General features: G+C 41.1%; 1 protein-coding gene across 4 annotated transcripts in view; it reads left to right on the top strand.

Annotated features, from left to right (window-relative positions):
• The window catches only part of TBC1D19 (TBC1 domain family member 19), a 316,278-nt gene that overhangs the window by 155,471 nt on the left and 143,325 nt on the right, over window positions 1-17,482 (top strand). For all 4 annotated transcript variants that reach the window (XM_073646430.1, XM_073646409.1, XM_073646399.1 and 1 more), the window contains 2 exons: window positions 6,795-6,869; window positions 10,280-10,342. In XM_073646430.1, coding sequence (XP_073502531.1) covers window positions 6,795-6,869; window positions 10,280-10,342 — 138 coding nt within the window. The remainder of the gene's footprint in view (window positions 1-6,794; window positions 6,870-10,279; window positions 10,343-17,482) is intronic.

Below are 17,482 nucleotides of genomic sequence, written 5' to 3'. Positions count from 1 at the left end.
CCGAATGTAGAGCTTCCCGGATAGTTGCGGTGGTGGTGGAGCGGGATCGCAGGGCCCTCCGTTCCCTTCCTCCTTCAGGATCCCCGCGGCAGAAGTAGAAGAGATGAGATGCTGCGGGGCCTGTGTGTGGTGTGTGATCTACAGGAAAATGGCCGTCTGAGCCGCTGCATGTGCAGACTGGGAGCTCGGGCGGCCATTTTCCTGTAGATCACAGCTTCAGAAAGATGGCCGTGGCCACTGGAAAGCCGCACACGCCGCTCTGTCACGCCTCTTACAGTCGGACACCGGACCTCAGCCATCTCACCTCTTCGGCTGCAGCCGCCGGGTTCCTGAGGGAGGGAACGGAGGGCCCTGCGATCCTACTTCACCACCAGAAGGGCTCTGCCTCCTGTGACCACCGCCCACCAGGTAAGAAAACCGTACCTATTCAGACGACTATAAGACGGACCCCCATCTTATTAAAAAAAATATTTTTTTCCTATTTTCCACCCCAAAATTTGGGGTGCGTTTCATGGTCCGGTGCGTCTTGTAGTCCGAAAAATACGGTACATTGCATCAGGCATGAGAAGTTCCTATGCACATTTTGGTAGTTTTTCAAGTTATCATTTTTTGGTTAATAACCCCATATTGTGAGTCCATTGTGGGAAAAGAAGTAAATATTGCGTCCTGCATTCGGCTTTCTTGTCGCTAATTTTACATTAAGGCACATGAGCCCTGTGTTATCCCCAAAATTGTCTATTGCAGAGTGATTAGAAGATTTCTTGTACCTCTTCATCCTAGCAATCATTGCAGGGGTCCCAGCACATAGTTTTCTGGAATAGAAGAACTTTTTAGTAACATTTGCAGCAATATCAATTTTGCAATTGGAAATCCTCTATCAGCATGCAGCAGCTTTAGCAACTGGTACTAGGTCAAGTTAAAAAAGGGACACATGGAAAGGAGCAATTTTGTATAATTGTAGATTTTATCAGGTATTATCTTGTAAATGTATCTTTGTGGCACTAAAGTATCAGGTGGGATTTCTAAACACGTTACTCCATAGTAGGCGGGCAAAATGCGACAATGAAGTCAAGGAAGCATGTAGCTATATAAAGTAGAAAATTGGTAGTCATTTATGGACAAAGAGTCTGCAGTACGTGACACTAATCAGAAAAGCCATTTGAAGAGCACAAAGGCAATTTAATGTCAGGACTGTCTTTAGATCTTGTGAGTGCACAATAGAGAAGTGCATCAAATCCTAAGAAGACTGATTTAAATAGTAATGCTTATGGCTTGTAAAAGCAAGATATCCTATGGCGAATGCCCACCAAGGGCTCAATATGGTTTAGTTTTTTTTTTCTATTCTAAAAAAAATGGTTTTACATGTTTTAGAGACATTTCAGAAGTATTGATTAGTAGGGGTCTGGTTTTTGGGAACCCTTCTTATTGAAGCTACAGCTATGTTCACACATCCGTCTCCGTTTTTACATCCATCAAACGGGACCGTTTGTATTCCACATCTCATCCATTTTGCTTCTCTTTTGCATTCATTCTTATTTTCATCCATTTTTAAAAACTGAAGCAGAGAAACTGTCTTGAACTTTTTACTTTATTACAATGGTTAAGTTAAAATTAGATAGAAAACTGATGTAAAATGCGTGTCTTCCATTTTCTCAACTGCTTTTTACTATTTTTGAGATCATGCACTGCAGAAGCGGCAAGTGGTCTTTCATGCAAAGCTGTACATACAGAATGTAGAGATGTTTTATTACCATCTCTGCCTTCCTGATCGCTGAACAAGTGATGTGTATATACAGTGGCATGTAAAAGCTTGGGCACCCCTGGTCAAAATTACTATTATTGTTAAGAGTTAAGCAAGTTGAAGATTAAATGATCTCTAAAGGGCCTAATGTTAAACTTGACACATTTCCTTTGTATTTTACACCAAAAAAATATATATATACAGTGCCTTGTGAAAGTATTTGGCCCCCTTGAACTTTTCTACCTTTAACCACATTTCTGGCTTCAAACATAAAAATAAAAAATTCTATTTTTTGGGGGAAGAATCAACAGCAAGTGGGACACAATTGTGAAGTGGAACAAAATTTATTGGATATTTTAAACTTTATAAAAAAAAATTAAAAATTGAAAAGTGGGGGTGCAATATTATTTGGCCCCTTTACTTTCAGTGCAGCAAACTCACTCCAGAAGTTCAGTGAGGATCTCTGAATGATCCAATGTTGTCCTAAATGACTGGTAATGATAAATAGAATCCACCTGTGTGTAATCAAGTCTCCGTATAAATGCACCTGCTCTGTGATAGTCTCAGGGTTCTGTTTCAAGTGCAGAGAGCATCATGAAGACCAAGGAACACACCAGGCAGGTCCGAGATACTGTTGTGGTGAAGTTTAAAGCTGGATTTGGATGCAAAAAGATTTCCCAAGTTTTAAACATCTCAAGGAGCACTGTACAAGCGATCATATTGAAATGGAAGGAGTATCAGACCACTGCACATCTACCAAGACCCCGCCGTCCCTCTAAACTTTCATCTCGAACAAGGAGAAGACTGATCAGAGATGCAGCCAAAAGGCCCATGATCACTGTGGATGAACTGCAGAGATCTACAGCTGAGGTGGGAGAGTCTGTCCATAGGACAACAATCAGTCGTACACTGCACAAATCTGGCCTTTATGGTAGAGTGGCAAGAAGAAAGCCATTTCTCAAAGATATCCATAAAAAGTCTTGTTTGAAGTTTGCCACAAGCCACATGGGAGAGCCACCAAACATGTGGAGTAAGGTGCTCTGGTCAGATGAAACCAAAATCAAACTTTTTGGCCACAATGCAAAACGATATGTTTGGTGTAAAAGCAACACAGCTCATCACCCTCAAAATACCATCCCCACTGTCAAACATGGTGGTGGTAGCATCATGGTTTGGGCCTGCTTTTCTTCAGCAGGGACAGGGAAGATGGTTAAAATTGGTGGGAAGACGGACGGAGCCAAATACAGGACCATTCTGGAAGAAAACCTGTTGGAGTCTGCAAAAGACCTGAGACTGGGACGGAGATTTATCTTCCAACTAGACAATGATCCCAAATATAAAGCAAAATCTACAATGGAATGGTTCAAAAATAAACGTATCCAGGTGTTAGAATGGCCAAGTCAAAGTCCAGACCTGAATCCAATCGAGAATCTGTGGAAAGAGCTGAAAACTGCTGTTCACAAATGCTCTCCATCCAACCTCACTGAGCTCGAGCTGTTTTGTACGAAAGAAATTTCAGCCTCTCGATGTGCAAAACTGATAGAGACATACCCCACGCGACTTGCAGCTGTAATCGCAGCAAAAGGTGGCGCTACAAAGTATTAACTCAAGGAGGCCAAATAATATTGCACGCCTCACTTTTCAGTTTTTAATTTTTTAAAAAAGTTTAAAATATCCAATAAATTTCGTTCCACTTCACGATTATGTCCCACTTGTTGATTCTTCCCAAAAAATTTAGAAATTTATATCTTTATGTTTGCAGCCAGAAATGTGGCAAAAGGTAGAAAAGTTCAAGGGGGCCAAATACTTTCACAAGGCACTGTATATATATATGTGTATATATATATATATATATATATATATATATATATATATATATATATATATATATATATATATGTGTGTATGTATATATATATATGTCATTTTTTCCATTTAAAAAATTACCAAAAGGAAAATGGACCAATGCAAAAGTTTGGGCACTCTTGGAGATTTGTATACTCAGATAACTTTGACCTAGGTTTCAGACCTTAATTAGCCTGTTATGGCTTCTTCACTATCATCGTTAGGAAAGGCCAGGTGATGCAAATTTCCTAGCTTTATATTAACCCAGCTTCCTCTAACCTTGTGCCAAAAAACAGCAGCCATACATTCTTTTTAGCAGCTGCCTAGCACTTTGAAAATGAAAATGGTGGAGGCCTACGAAGCAGGAGAAGACTACAAGAAGATGGTAAAGCGTTTCAAGTTGTCCTTTCCTCAGTTTGAAATGTAATTAAGAAATGAAAGTTAACAGGAACACTGGAGGTCAAGATAAGGTCTGGAAGACCAAGCAAAATGTCAGTGAGAGCTGCTCATAGGATTGCTAGAGAGGCAAACCAGAACTGCAAAAGACCTTCAGAAAGACTTAGCAGACTCTGGCGTTGTGGTACATTGTTCTAATGTACAGAGACACCTGCACAAATATGGTCTTCATGGAAGAGTCATCAGAAGAAAACCTCTCATACGTCCTCACCATAAAATTCAGCATCAGAAGTGTGCAAAAGAACATGTAAGCAAGCCTGATGCATTTTGGAAGCAAGTCCTGTGGACCAATGAGGTTAAAATAGAACTCTTTGTCCACAATGATCAAAGGTATGTGTGGAGAAAAAGGGCACAGAATTTCAGAAAAAGAACATCTATCCAACCATTAAGCATGTGGGTGGATCAATCATGCTTTGGGGTTGTGTTGCAGCGAAAATAGCATTGCATGAAAGACGACCCAGGAATCTCACAGAACTGGAAGAATTTTCCAAGGAAGAATGGATGAAAATCCCTCAAACAGGAATTAAAAGACTCTTGTCTGGCTACAAAAAGCATTTACAAGCTGTGATACTTTCAAAACTGGGCGCTACTAGGTACTAACCATCCAGGGAGCCCAAACTTTTGCAATGGCCCATTTTCCTTTTTGTGATTTTTAAAATGTAAAAGATAATATTTTTTTTGCCTAAAATACAAAGGAAATGTGTGTGCAAGTATGAGGACCCTTGATGCGGGTTGCGAGCTTGCGTATTTTTGCCAAAATATCGACCAATACCTCATGTAGTGTATTTATTTTATATACTATTTTTCATCCTTTTTGCACATTTTTATGCAGGATGCGGCCAGGCCCCTTTTGTGTTGGCTGGGTGAATTTGGGGCGTCTGTCCTATGGGGTGCACTTTTATAGTGCTGGCCAGCCCGCCTGATCTAATAGTATGGGCATCATCAATAGGCTGTAAGCCAGACACTGTGCATCACACGTATCTGTGTGACTGAGGTCCTATGCAAGCCCCATCTGTGTGTATGCTTAATACTACACAGCCACCCCCTCCATGAATTGGTAGATTAGTGAGTAGCTGTCGCATCAGTATTTTGCACTTGTGCTGCCCCCACCTTTATCATGGAGGCCTGCCGCATCCTGTTAGTGCATTGGTAGTCTGACCTGGTGTTGGCAAGTTTGTACCTTTTTCTGTACTATCTTAACAAGGACATATTTTGGATCTCTTAAAATGTATGTATGAATGTATGCATTGTAATGCAGCGACTTGTTGCATTGCCAAAATGTCTGAGGGGGTGTGTTTTGGCTGACCACGTACCTCCCCTTCAGGTGACTGATCACATGACTGTGACATCATCACAGGTCTTGTGCGCACGGAGGATATATATATCCTGGTGGTTTCGAAACAGAGGAAGGCTAGAGACCTGATCCCTGTGTCTGGGACACCATTTGCCCTGGAAGGCACGTGGCCTGGAGACCACGTCTGGTGAGCCTTAAACCACAGCTTTGGTAGAACAGAGCTGAGAGAAGCAGCTAAGACCCGGCAAAGGTAAAAACAGTGCTTTATATGGACATGGATGTTGTTACCTTGCTGAAGTCTGTATCTGAAGCCAAGCGGGCATGGCTGCCACTGAAAAGGCTCTAGGATATTACATGTGTAACATTCCTGCGAGCCACTGAGATGGATGAGATGGACTATGCTATAAGCAGTTTATGATATGTAATAAACTGCTGGACTTCATATTACCGGAAAACGTTGCATGTGTGCTTTAATTTACCCGGTGAAGTGAGTGCCCCTCCAGATGATCATTAGTGCTACCTCACAGCATGTATGAAAAACCTGAAAATATGACTGGTCAAGAACTGGGTAAGGCGACCTGGTCTTGCACTGATTAACCGCAACTGAAGATATGCAGATATTGTAGACTACATTCAGTTATTTACTGTATTTTTGTGATCTAAAGTTAAGTCTATTATGAACCATTCCATCATTGGATAGTTGGCGGTATGTACCAGCTGTTCATATTATTCATACCGACACCTTAAGATAATCTTTCACCAAACTTTTTATGCTAAATTCAGCTGCACTCCCCCTTCACTCTCACTGACTAATGCAGGAGGTTAGACCAGGAGGTCATATCTTAGTCACCAGAAACCTGCCCTAAGCTATGGTACGGGGCGTGTTCTTCCCTCTAAGTGTAGCTGCCTGCTTATGATCGGTCAGCATCATGCAAGGAGAAGTGCACCCCCCCAGGGAAAATTGTCTAATAACACCCACTTGGACCTGACAAAAGTTAACTAATTAGGTGCCACGTACTTTGATTGCTAACATCTCCACAACAGAAAGCGAAATTAAAAAAAAAGTTTTATTCTGCTCTGCAGCCACTATTGCATTGGGTGTCCAGTTCCACATGAAAAATTTGGTCACTGGTCCTCTGTGTGACATTTTAGTTCTTATATCTTAAGACTGGTGCTAGACGGAGACATATGATGTGCAACAGCATCTCTCAGACAAGTTATGCGACCAAAAGATCTGGGTAATTTGCTGTCATTCTACTAATTTAGAGGCGCAAAAAAAAAGAAGAAAACAACCAAACCAAAGACAAGTTGAAGTCATATTCTGTTCACATTGAAGTCTATGGCAATCTCTGTGCCGTAGCCATGTAGTCACAGCATTTTACCAGTTTGTTTGTTTTTCCATCTTCTGTTACGAATATTTTTTTTTTTTTTAATTCTCTCTTCTGCCTTGATTTTTAGGACATCTTATACTATGAGCAGCTTAAATCGAATGTAATTCAGCATGACCTTTTATCCGACAGCCTTATTTACAAGGTTTGTAATCTGGGTTTATTGCTTTCTATCACAAGTCAGGAGACATTTGTTGTCCATCAAATATGTGTGACTCCATATAATTGTAGCTGCTGTCATACAGTGGGGAAAAAATATTTAGTCAGCCACCAATTGTGCAAGTTCTCCCACTTAAAAAGATGAGAGAGGCCTGTAATTGACATCATAGGTAGACATCAACTATGAGAGACAAAATGAGAAAATAAATCCTGAAAATCACATTGTCTGATTTGGAAAGAAATTTTTTTCAAATTTTGGTGGAAAATAAGTATTTTGTCAATTACAAACAAGCAAGATTTCTGGCTCTCACAGACCTGTAACTTCTTCTTTAAGAGGTTCCTCTGTCATCCACTCATTACCTGTAGTACTGGCACCTGTTCGAACTTCTTATCAGTATAAAAGACACCTGTCCGCAACCTCAAACAGTCACACTCCAAACTCCACTATGGTGAAGACCAAAGAGCTGTCGAAGGACACCAGAAACAAAATTGTAGCCCTGCACCAGGCTGGGAAGACTGAATATGCAATTGGCAAGCACCTTGGTGTGAAGAACTCAACTGTGGGAGCAATAATTAGAAAATGGAAGGCATACAAGACCACTGATTATCTCCCTCGATCTGGGGCTCCACACAAGATCTCACCCCGTGGGGTCAAAATGATCTCAAGAACAGTGAGCAAAAATCCCAGAACCACACGGGGGGACCTAGTGAATGACCTGCAGAGAGCTGGGACCAACGTTACACAGGCTACCATCAGTAACACACTACGCCGCCAGGGACTCAGATCCTGCAATGCCAGACATGTCCCCCTGCTTAAGCCATTACATGTCCGGGCCCTTCTGCAGTTTGCTAGAGAGCATTTGGATGACCCAGAAGAGTTTTGGGAGAATTTCATATGGTCAGATGAAGCCAAAGTAGAACTGTTTGGTAGAAACACAACTCGTCGTGTTTGGAGGAGAAAGAATTCTGACTTGCATCCAAAGAACACCATACCTACTGTGAAGCATGGGGGTGGCAACATCATGCTTTGGGGCTGTTTCTCTGCCAAGGGACCAGGACAACTGATCCGTGTACATGAAAGAAGGAATGGGGCCATGTATCGAGAGATTTTGAGTGCAAACCTCCTTCCATCAGCAAGGGCATTGAAGATGAAACGTGGCTGGGTCTTTCAGCATGACAATGATTCCAAGCACACCACCAGGGCAACAAAGGAGTGACTTTGTAAGAAGCATTTCAAGGTCCTGGAGTGGCCTAGCCAGTCTCCAGATCTAAACCCTATAGAAAACCTTTGGAGGGAGTTGAAAGTCTGTGTTGCCCAGCGACAGCCCCCAAACATCATTGCTCTAGAGGAAATCTGCATGGAGGAATGGGCCAACATACCAGCAACAGTGTGTGCTAACCTTGTGAAGACTTACAGAAAACGTTTGACCTCTGTCATTGCCAACAAAGGATATATAACAAAGTATTGAGATGAACTTTTGTAATTGACCAAATACTTGTTTTCCACCAAAATTTGAAAAAAAATTCTTTCCAAATCAGACAATGTGATTTCCAGGATTTGTTTTCTCATTTTGTCTCTCATAGTTGAGGTCTACCTATGATGTCAATTACAGGCCCCTCTCTTCTTTTTAAGTGGGAGAACTTGCACAATTGGTGGCTGACTAAATACTTTTTTTCTCCACTGTAAAGTTCATTCGGGAAAACCTGCTGCTATGTGGTCTTATTCTTAGCAACCGGTCAGGACTGTATTGTGTCACCACATTGACTTCACATACAGGGGTAATCTACATATGCTGACATTATCTTCTGATATAGCTATGCTTATAAATTGCCAACATTTCTGTAATATTTGCTCAAAGCCTTAATGCTGTCCGTTCATTTGTCAGAGTATAGAAAAAACACGTTTTATTTTAAAACCTAATTCCACCAAAGCTTTTCGATTTTATTTTTACGTCATTCAGTATGCAGTACATATGACAAGGAAACATTGTTCTTTAAGTCAGTATGGTTATGGTGATATCAAACTTGCATTTTTTGTATACATATTTTATAGCTCCGCTGGAGCGGTGCTGCTAATGTGAGTTCCCTGACCCTAATCTTCTGACTGACCGGAAATCAGAGGTAATGGTCACAAGCTCTCAGTGTAAGGGACTAGTCAGACGGTAATATAACTCGGACATGGATCGCAACGCAATGCTAGGACTGGCCGTCTGCTCATCCGACGTGAACGTGACAGCTGCACAGAAATACAGAGCCGACGGCCAGCCTGAGCATTGTGATGCGATCCTTGGCCGTCTGACTCTTCCCAAGATTCAATTATTTATCTTTTTTTAAAAAAAAAAAAAAACAATTGTTTCAGAATTATGTCGCAATCTCTCTCTAATCACAATGAAATTAATCTATGGAATCTGAGAGCAGCACGATGTAGGAAGCGAGAGACCCTGATTCCAGTGATGTTTCACTTACTGGGCTGCTTGATGCAGTTTTGATAAAATCACTGTTTTCTTTGTTGTAGATCTAGCAGTGCTCAGAATGCTGAGCTGTGTATAATCCAGCCCACAACTCTTTTTGGCAGCTTCCTGTATTGTAACTTGTCAGCAAACTGCCAATCTGTGGTGGAGTTGGAGTTACTCAGATTAACTGGACTGTCTGGCACATGACACCTAGTCCTGCAGTGATAAACTCCTGCCGAAAAAAAAACTCTGATTTGTATTGAAGCTACAGCAAGCAGCTGAACAAATGACACATCACTGGAATCTGTGTTAATAAATTTGTGATAAACAGCAACATTCTGCTCAGAAAAAGGGTCTTAAAAAATATTTCTCATTATGAATTCTGCACTTTGTATAGCATTTCCCAGCACAAGACTATGCAGCAGCCGCACCATACACTGAAGCGGACGACCATACTGCAGCCGTTCCTTCCAAAACCTGCAAACATAACAGATATTAATATCATATATTAAGGAGATGACTCAAGACTTGCGTGATGGACCTTCTGTGTGTCATCTATACTACAGATAGGCTAGTGGACACCTCCAGATTTCATCCTTCTCACATCTCTTACCATACTTCTTACCACATCTCGTACCATAACTCTTTCCTGGTTGCATTATGTTTGCAAATCTGCCATTACATCAAAACACATACCTAATTCCTATCTAATTCCTTCTCCTGACCACATGAATATACCGGGTCATGTATACTGCTGACTACACGTGCTGTATCTCCTATACCTCACTTATCAATTATCACTCATTAATGTAACCTGAGTAGAAATGAGAATGTCCTGAGCTTTTACTATTATTGTATCTCATTAGTTTTATAGTTGTATGTACTTATGATATTTATAAAGGCAATGGATCTGACATGTATTTTTCATATTGTGTCTTTGTAGGATGTTAAGTTGACAGCGAGCAACGATGATTACTATTTTGTATTTGAAGATTATCTGTATCAGGTATGTCATATCTGACTATGGTCGCATTTCATTTGTTTGAATTACGTGGTGTTTAATATGTTTTCCAATCACTTCTTCCACTGCTCACATTTTATGACAGGCTGCCTTTACGTCACCAGTGCTAATGTTAGAATTTAGTATCTATTGAGCCAGAGGAAAGTAAAAACATCATAAGGCATAAGCCAATAAGTTTCTTTCTGATCACAACCAGATTAGATCAACAGTCAAATCAGCATTCCTTAAAGACAGTTAATAACTAGAGAATAGTGATGAGCGAGCATGCTGGTTGCTCGAGATTTGCGAGCATACTCGGGTGAGCACCTATTATCTTCAGCGTGCTCGGGCTTTAAGTTTTCGTCGCTCCGTGAACATGGTTTGCGACTGTTTGACAGCTTTAATACATGTGAAGAATGCCTGTTTTTCCATCAGACCACAGTTTTATACTAAATAGTGGCTCTAGTATGTCCCGCCTGCGGCTATTATAGTCATTAGTGATAGTATATAGTACTTAAAAAAATACCAGAATTCACAATTAAGAAAAAAAATTATAGTTCAAATACTCATTTTAAAAAACTGTTTACAATTAAAAACATTTGATAATACAACACAGAAAACCCTGTTGTTAGTCATATAAAAAAAATATGTAGACCAGACCTGGGATAAACGGGACTACAAGGCCCACAAATGGCCCCTATGCTGTATCTGAGACAGCCAAAGAGCTGAAAACTGTGGCCATGAGGCCACCCTCTTCTACTCGACTTTTTGATTTTTGACGATATCTACATCTCTAAGATGCGGATACCAGTAAATACAATGGTGGGGGAGAGATCTCGTGGTTCCCTGTTCCACCATTCTGCCTTTACGACTGAGTTTCAGTGCTGCAGGCACAAAGACGTCACCAGATTGCACCTGCTGTGCGGAGCCACAGTCTGGACATTGCACAGACCTGGAGCAATGCACCCAGAGAACGGGTGCGAGTGAGTTGTTTCATTCTTACAATTTGTCAGTCAGTAGTTGAAGGAAACTGTGGGGTCCATCATACTGTCTGTGTGGAAGATCATAAGTGTTTATTTCAGAAATGAACAGTGCCCATGAAAATAAGCAACTTTATGATATATCTTATTAGAGAAGTTTTCTTATTTCTCTTCCTGGATTAATCTTTTGCTCTCAATACATAACTCGCCCCGCAAAATAAACAAACCCTATGTCAAAGTGAAAAAAAAAATTAAAGCTCTTGAAAGAAGGGGAGGAAAAAGGTAACGTTCAAAAATTGAAAATAGCCCTGTCATGAAAGTTTTAATATATTTACCGATCACTGCTTTCTTCCGTTCCCTTTTTTTTTCCAATCCACATGTCTGCAGCTCTGATTAGCCGTCTCTTACGGCCCCATATCTGTGGGCTGGAAATTGCTTTCTCAGTGTAATTCTATGGAAGCGTCAATGTGAGCCTCAAAGGCTTTCATTGAGAAAGTGACTTCTGGTCCACACAGAAGAGCCTGATAGTGAGAACTGAGGTCACATGACGCAGAAGAGGATCGGAACGGCGCTGGGAACGGAAGAGGGCAACTATCAATAAGTATATTAATACTGTGCACATAACAACTATGGATATTGGGTAAACAAAATTATATGTCAGAGTGCTACTTTAAATTCATAGTCTATCTGAGCTATATGTCATACATGGAATAGGCCTTCAATTTTGATCCGAGTGACATTAGCATAATTGGCCTGATTCTCACATGTAAGAAAAAGATATGTAACATTTTTACAGAGCATTCAGCTACATTACTTGCAGACGCTCTGCAACAGCAAAATAGCAGAAAATGTTTTAGAAACACTAGAAAGTTGCTTTAATTTGCATTTACAAAGCAAAGGAACAATGAAAAAAATACTGTGCGAAGGTGTACATAGTCTTTAAGTACACTCATTTTCCATTTTAAAACTGCTACCTTTAACTCCTTTAGTGACTAAGCCAAATTTTTCAAATTTGAAGTGTCAATTTATGTGGCAATAACTCTGGAGTGTTTCAACATATCCCATTGATTTGGAGATTGTTTTTTTTTTGTGACACATTATACTTTATGATAATGGTAAATTTAGGTCGTTATGTTTTGCGTTTATTTATAAAAAAAAATATCGGAAACGTAACAATTTTTTACACATTAGGAATTTTCAAATTTTGAATAGTTATTTCTTTAATCCAGATAGTCACACAACACAGTTAATAAATAAAATGTCCTTCTTGTCTGCTTTACATCGGCACCATCCGTAATTTTTCATCTTTTCAAGGAAACTGACAAAACTTTTTTTTTTTTGGGACCTATTCCGTTTTGAAGCGACCTATATATGGGCAAACACCCCCAAAATGAGAAGTTTTAAAAACAGCACCCCTTAATATATTGAATATTGATGTCAGGTAGTTTATTAACCCTTTCGGTGCTTTTCAGGAATTCATGCAAAGTAACATGACAGGAAAGAAAAATTTCATTTTTATCACCTAAATGTTGCTAACTTCTGGACAGATCACTATAGCCAGCAAACTCTTAAGACTAGTATTTGGCCATGAATTGCCATGTCAACCTTCAGGACCACTCAATCATGGTCTCAGGGTTGACGATGGGGTTACAGAGAGAGCCCCCACACTCTGTTAACCATCTAGATGCTGTAGTTACTATTGACAGCAGCATTTAAGGGGTTAAACGGCCATTGTCTTTGCCAGCACCGATCGTGACTGATGCAGCGGGGAGTTCGCTATTCGAGCTGAATGCTGCTCCGTTTTTAACTGTCGGGGGGGTCATATGCACTTATATCTCAGGTCAGTAAAAAGACGTATTGATGGTCACTAAGCGGTTAATAGCCGACAAAATTTCTTAAAGTGTTTCCGATTTCAAAGTCAAATACTAAACCATTAGGGAGTACAGCATTAGGCCGTCAGCAAGAAAACTGAATATTAAGAAATAGATTTAATAATTTGGTAATTGAAGCTGCAGCCTTGGGCTTTGCATCCTTATAATCGTCCTTTCCTCTAGATTCAGATCAACAGCTGCTGAAGAAATCGGTGCAGTAAACATATAAAGGAGAAGATTTGTTATTCCGCAAAGTTTGCTACTTTGTTAGAAATTGAGATGCGAGCCATATGGGGGATCGTATGTTTCCTTGTAAGGGGCCTCATCAGTCAGTACTGTTTACGAGAAAACCAAACTTGTTGCCCATAGTCACCAATTAGATAATTGTTTTTATTTTTTAAATGGCTCTCTAAAAAATCAAAATAACAAAAAAAAAATTGCTTGCTATTGGCAACAAGGTTTTGGTAAATGAATTCTAAGAACTATCATTCCGAGGGCTGTTCAAAGACCGCAGTGTTCAGAATAATGTACTAACATGAATGCAAATGGGGGTCATATCCATAGAGCCAAGGGGGATATCTCTCATGTCCGAAAAGGGTTACCAATGCTAATAAAAAAAAAGTATGCCTGTTACACTTCAGTTATGTTTTTATGATAGATCAGATCCAACACTTATATGCAGACCTGGCAGTACTGAGAAAAACACAAAACGTTACAATGGATAAAATTGTAGGGCTTTTCTCAAATATATGCCATCAGCTAATGCCACGTTCACACGTTCAGTATTTTACATCAGTATTTGTAAGTCAAAATCAGGAGTAGGTGAGAAATACAGAAGTGGTGACGTGTTTCTATTATACTTTTCCTCTGATTCTTCCACGTCTGGTTTTGGCTTACAAATACTGATGTAAAGTATTGAACGTGTGAACGTGGCATTACAGAGACACAGGTCTTTCTTTTTATTTTACTAGAGTGAGCTCAAAATGGTGAGATTCTCTTTTCTAGGAGGTACCAACTATGAGGACTATGCAGCATGTGAGTGATAAACAGCTGGCAAAATTCAGTGTGAACAGATCAGATCAATTTGCCTTTTTCATTATTTTATCGACTCACTGGCCTGTAGAATATAATAGGTAAACCGGTTTATAAATGTGTGTGCATTACCAACATGGCAAATTAATTCTCAATTCTCGGTATATACTTTTTTTTTAACCAATAAGTTTTTATTAGGTTATGAAGTACAATACAAACAGTGGTATCGCCAAAAAGGCAACGGCGATAACCGCAAATATAAACAGTAAACGATCTACAATAAAAAGAGAGGAGGGATAGGGTTTAGGAAGAGGGAACAGGTGCACTTAGGGGAAGAGGGGAAGGGGGGGCGAGGAGGGGTAGGAGGCAACAGTGAAAAGGTGCCGGAGAGAAGAACATATATAAGAGTTTTAAGGTGCCTGAAAAGCAAACAGTGATCGTTAACCAAGGTGGTCCATAAGACAGTCATACTAGAAATCAATGTGGGAGGGTAACAGAGTTCAACCCAGAGGTGATCCACGGGTCCCACCAGGTCAGCACTTTATTTTTCCTGGAAATATCGTGCTCTAAAATGAGTTCATACTGGAAATGGGTGTTAATCTTAGTCACCAGTTCCAATTGAGCGGGGCAAGAGGATAGTTTCCAGTGTTTTGCAATGCATTGCCGTGCCGCGATAAGAATATTAGCTGTAATAGGACGTAAGGGCCTTGGAATGTCAGTCAGACCAATTCCCAGTAGTGCGAGTTGGCCGGTCAGAGTTATTGGAATATGCAGTACAGCATGCAGAATGCTCTCAACAGTAAGCCAAAATGCCTGTATCCGAGGGCAGAACCACCGGACATGCTCAAGCCAACCAGTAAGTGAACATCCCTTCCAGCACAATGAGGAAACCGAAGGATTGAATTGAGACAGACGGAGTGGGGATATGTACCAATTGAGTTGTAATTTCTTAGTTTGTTCCAAATGATTAATACATGCAGAGAATTTCGCCGTGTGGGACGCTGCTCTGCACCAATCAGCCAATGAAGTAGTGAAAGAGAGACGGCGTTCCCAGATTGTCATGTATGAAAGTTTTGTTTGATCATTTGGAACAAGAAGAGCTCTATAGAAAATGGAAACTCCATGTTGATCAGGGTACTCAGGTTTAAAGAAGCGAGAAAGTCTGTCAACAGTGGGCAGCCCGTCATCTAATGGGAGTCTACAGGTCTGTAATATGTGTCGAATTTGTAAATATTGGTAAAAACAAGAGTGTGGGGTAAGGAGTAAACAGATGTCAGTGTGGAGAATTGCACTAGGCCCCTTGTGTCATAGAGGTGTTTTAAAGTGTGGATACTAGTGGCTTTCCGTCGGGATAGTGAAAGATGTGGTATCATGTTTTCAAGTGTTGTTAGAGAAATGTGTTTGTATAAAAAGGCAAAGAGAACTTTACCATGTTTGGACCACACATTCACTAGAACCGATATTGTGGACAATGGCCAGGAAGCAGGGAGCGCCTTCAACAGGCCCATTTACAACAGTAGTCTGGTGGAGCCGGCTGGAGCAAATGACCACTCTATTTGCATCCACAAATGAGTAGTGACCGAAGTCCACCACAATTTGGCAGATTCTAGTAATGCAGCTCTGTGGTAGGCTTTAACATCCGGCACCCCCAGACCTCCCTCCAAATATGGAAGAACCATAATGCGGGAGGAAACACGGCACGGCTTAGATTGCCAAATAAAGCAGAAGATTAGACGTTGGAATAACGAGATATCCACACAAGGAAATTGTAAAAGTAAGCAACGGAAAAGATAGACTAGCTTGGGCTGGACAGTCATTTTTATTATCTGGATACTGGCAATCCAAGAGCGAGAAACGGAGCCAAGAGGGTCAAGTTCTTTCCGAATAGCCGCAGAAATGATATTGCAATTTCTCCTAACTATATGCGACATGGAGGTGATGTAAATACCTAAATACGTAAAGCCTTCGGGCGACCAGGTGAAGGGGATTGTTTTCTGTAGAGCCGATTGGAGTGAGGGTGAGATGTGGAGAGGGAAAAGTGTCGATTTTGTGAGATTCAATTTATAATACGAGGCAGCTGAGAAGTCCGATAAAAGATGCACAATCTCTGGTATGGTGGTTTCTAAGTTCTTACAGGCAAAAATGACATCGTCCGCATAGAGGCCAATTTTATGCTCATGAGAGCCTACTTTAATTCCACAAATGCGGGGGTTGAGGCGAACTATCGCTGCCAAAGGTTCAATTGCCATAGCAAAAATTAAGGGAGACAGGGGGCAGCCTTGTCGAACACCATTTGAGATGGGGAAATTCTTCGGCAGGAAGCCAGAGGCTTTTACTGAGGCTGAAGGGGCGGAATAGAGTGCCATAATGGCAGTTTTGACTGAGCCCTGGAATCCGAATCTGGCAAGAACTGCGTCGATGTACCCCCAGTGCACCCTGTCAAACGCTTTTTCAGCGTCCAAGGACAGGAATGCACTGGGTGTCGTGCACCGTTCTAAAATGTTGAATAGATCGATGACGCGCCGTGTACCGTCCCGAGCCTGTCGACCCGGCACAAAACCCACTTGGTCAGAGCCTATTTAAGACGGGAGGACATCAAAAAGTCTGGTGGCCCAGAGCTTAGCATATAGTTTAATGTCACAGTTCAGTAGCGCCATTGGGCGGAAATTTGCTGGTGATGTGGGGGGTTTGCCAGGCTTGGGCAAAGTGGTTATGACGGCTTCGAGACCCGCCTTACGTACCTCCCCCCTGGACTGCCAGAATGTGAAGAGTTTACAGAGAAAGGGAGTGAGAATAGAATGAAACTGCATATAATATTGGTATGGAAGGCCATCCGGGCCGGGGGCCGAGCGCTTCTTGGAGGCAAGGATCGTTTGGGTGACCTCTAGCGGCGTGATGGGGCGGTTCAGAGCTGAAAGTTGTGCAGAGGAGAGGGAGGGAAGGGCCGCCCTATCGAGAAATGCATTAATAATGGAGGTGGTAGGTTGAGGAGTATCGTGATCAGTGTGCAAATTATATAAGGTCTCATAATATAATTTGAAGTCTTCCACGATATCTAAAGGGTTACAAACTTGGGTCCCATCAGATTTGAGTAGGTATGCTATTCTAGTCTGTCCTTCCTTTTTTTTGATTCGTCTAGCCCTCAAAGTGCCAGCTCTATCCCCCATGCCATAGTACTTGGCTTTTGTTTTCTTCAGTGAATATTCCACCCTCCGTAAAAGAAGAGCACCTAATTACTGTCGAGCAGTATTAAGTTCTGATAG

The sequence above is a fragment of the Phyllobates terribilis genome, unplaced genomic scaffold, assembly GCF_046119375.1.
Source record: "Phyllobates terribilis strain yellow unplaced genomic scaffold, ASM4611937v1 Scaffold_1__5_contigs__length_1240528914, whole genome shotgun sequence".
NCBI classification, from domain to species: domain Eukaryota; kingdom Metazoa; phylum Chordata; class Amphibia; order Anura; family Dendrobatidae; genus Phyllobates; species Phyllobates terribilis.
The sequence above is the reverse complement of the archived record's forward strand: the minus strand, read 5'-3'. Positions and strand labels throughout refer to the sequence as shown.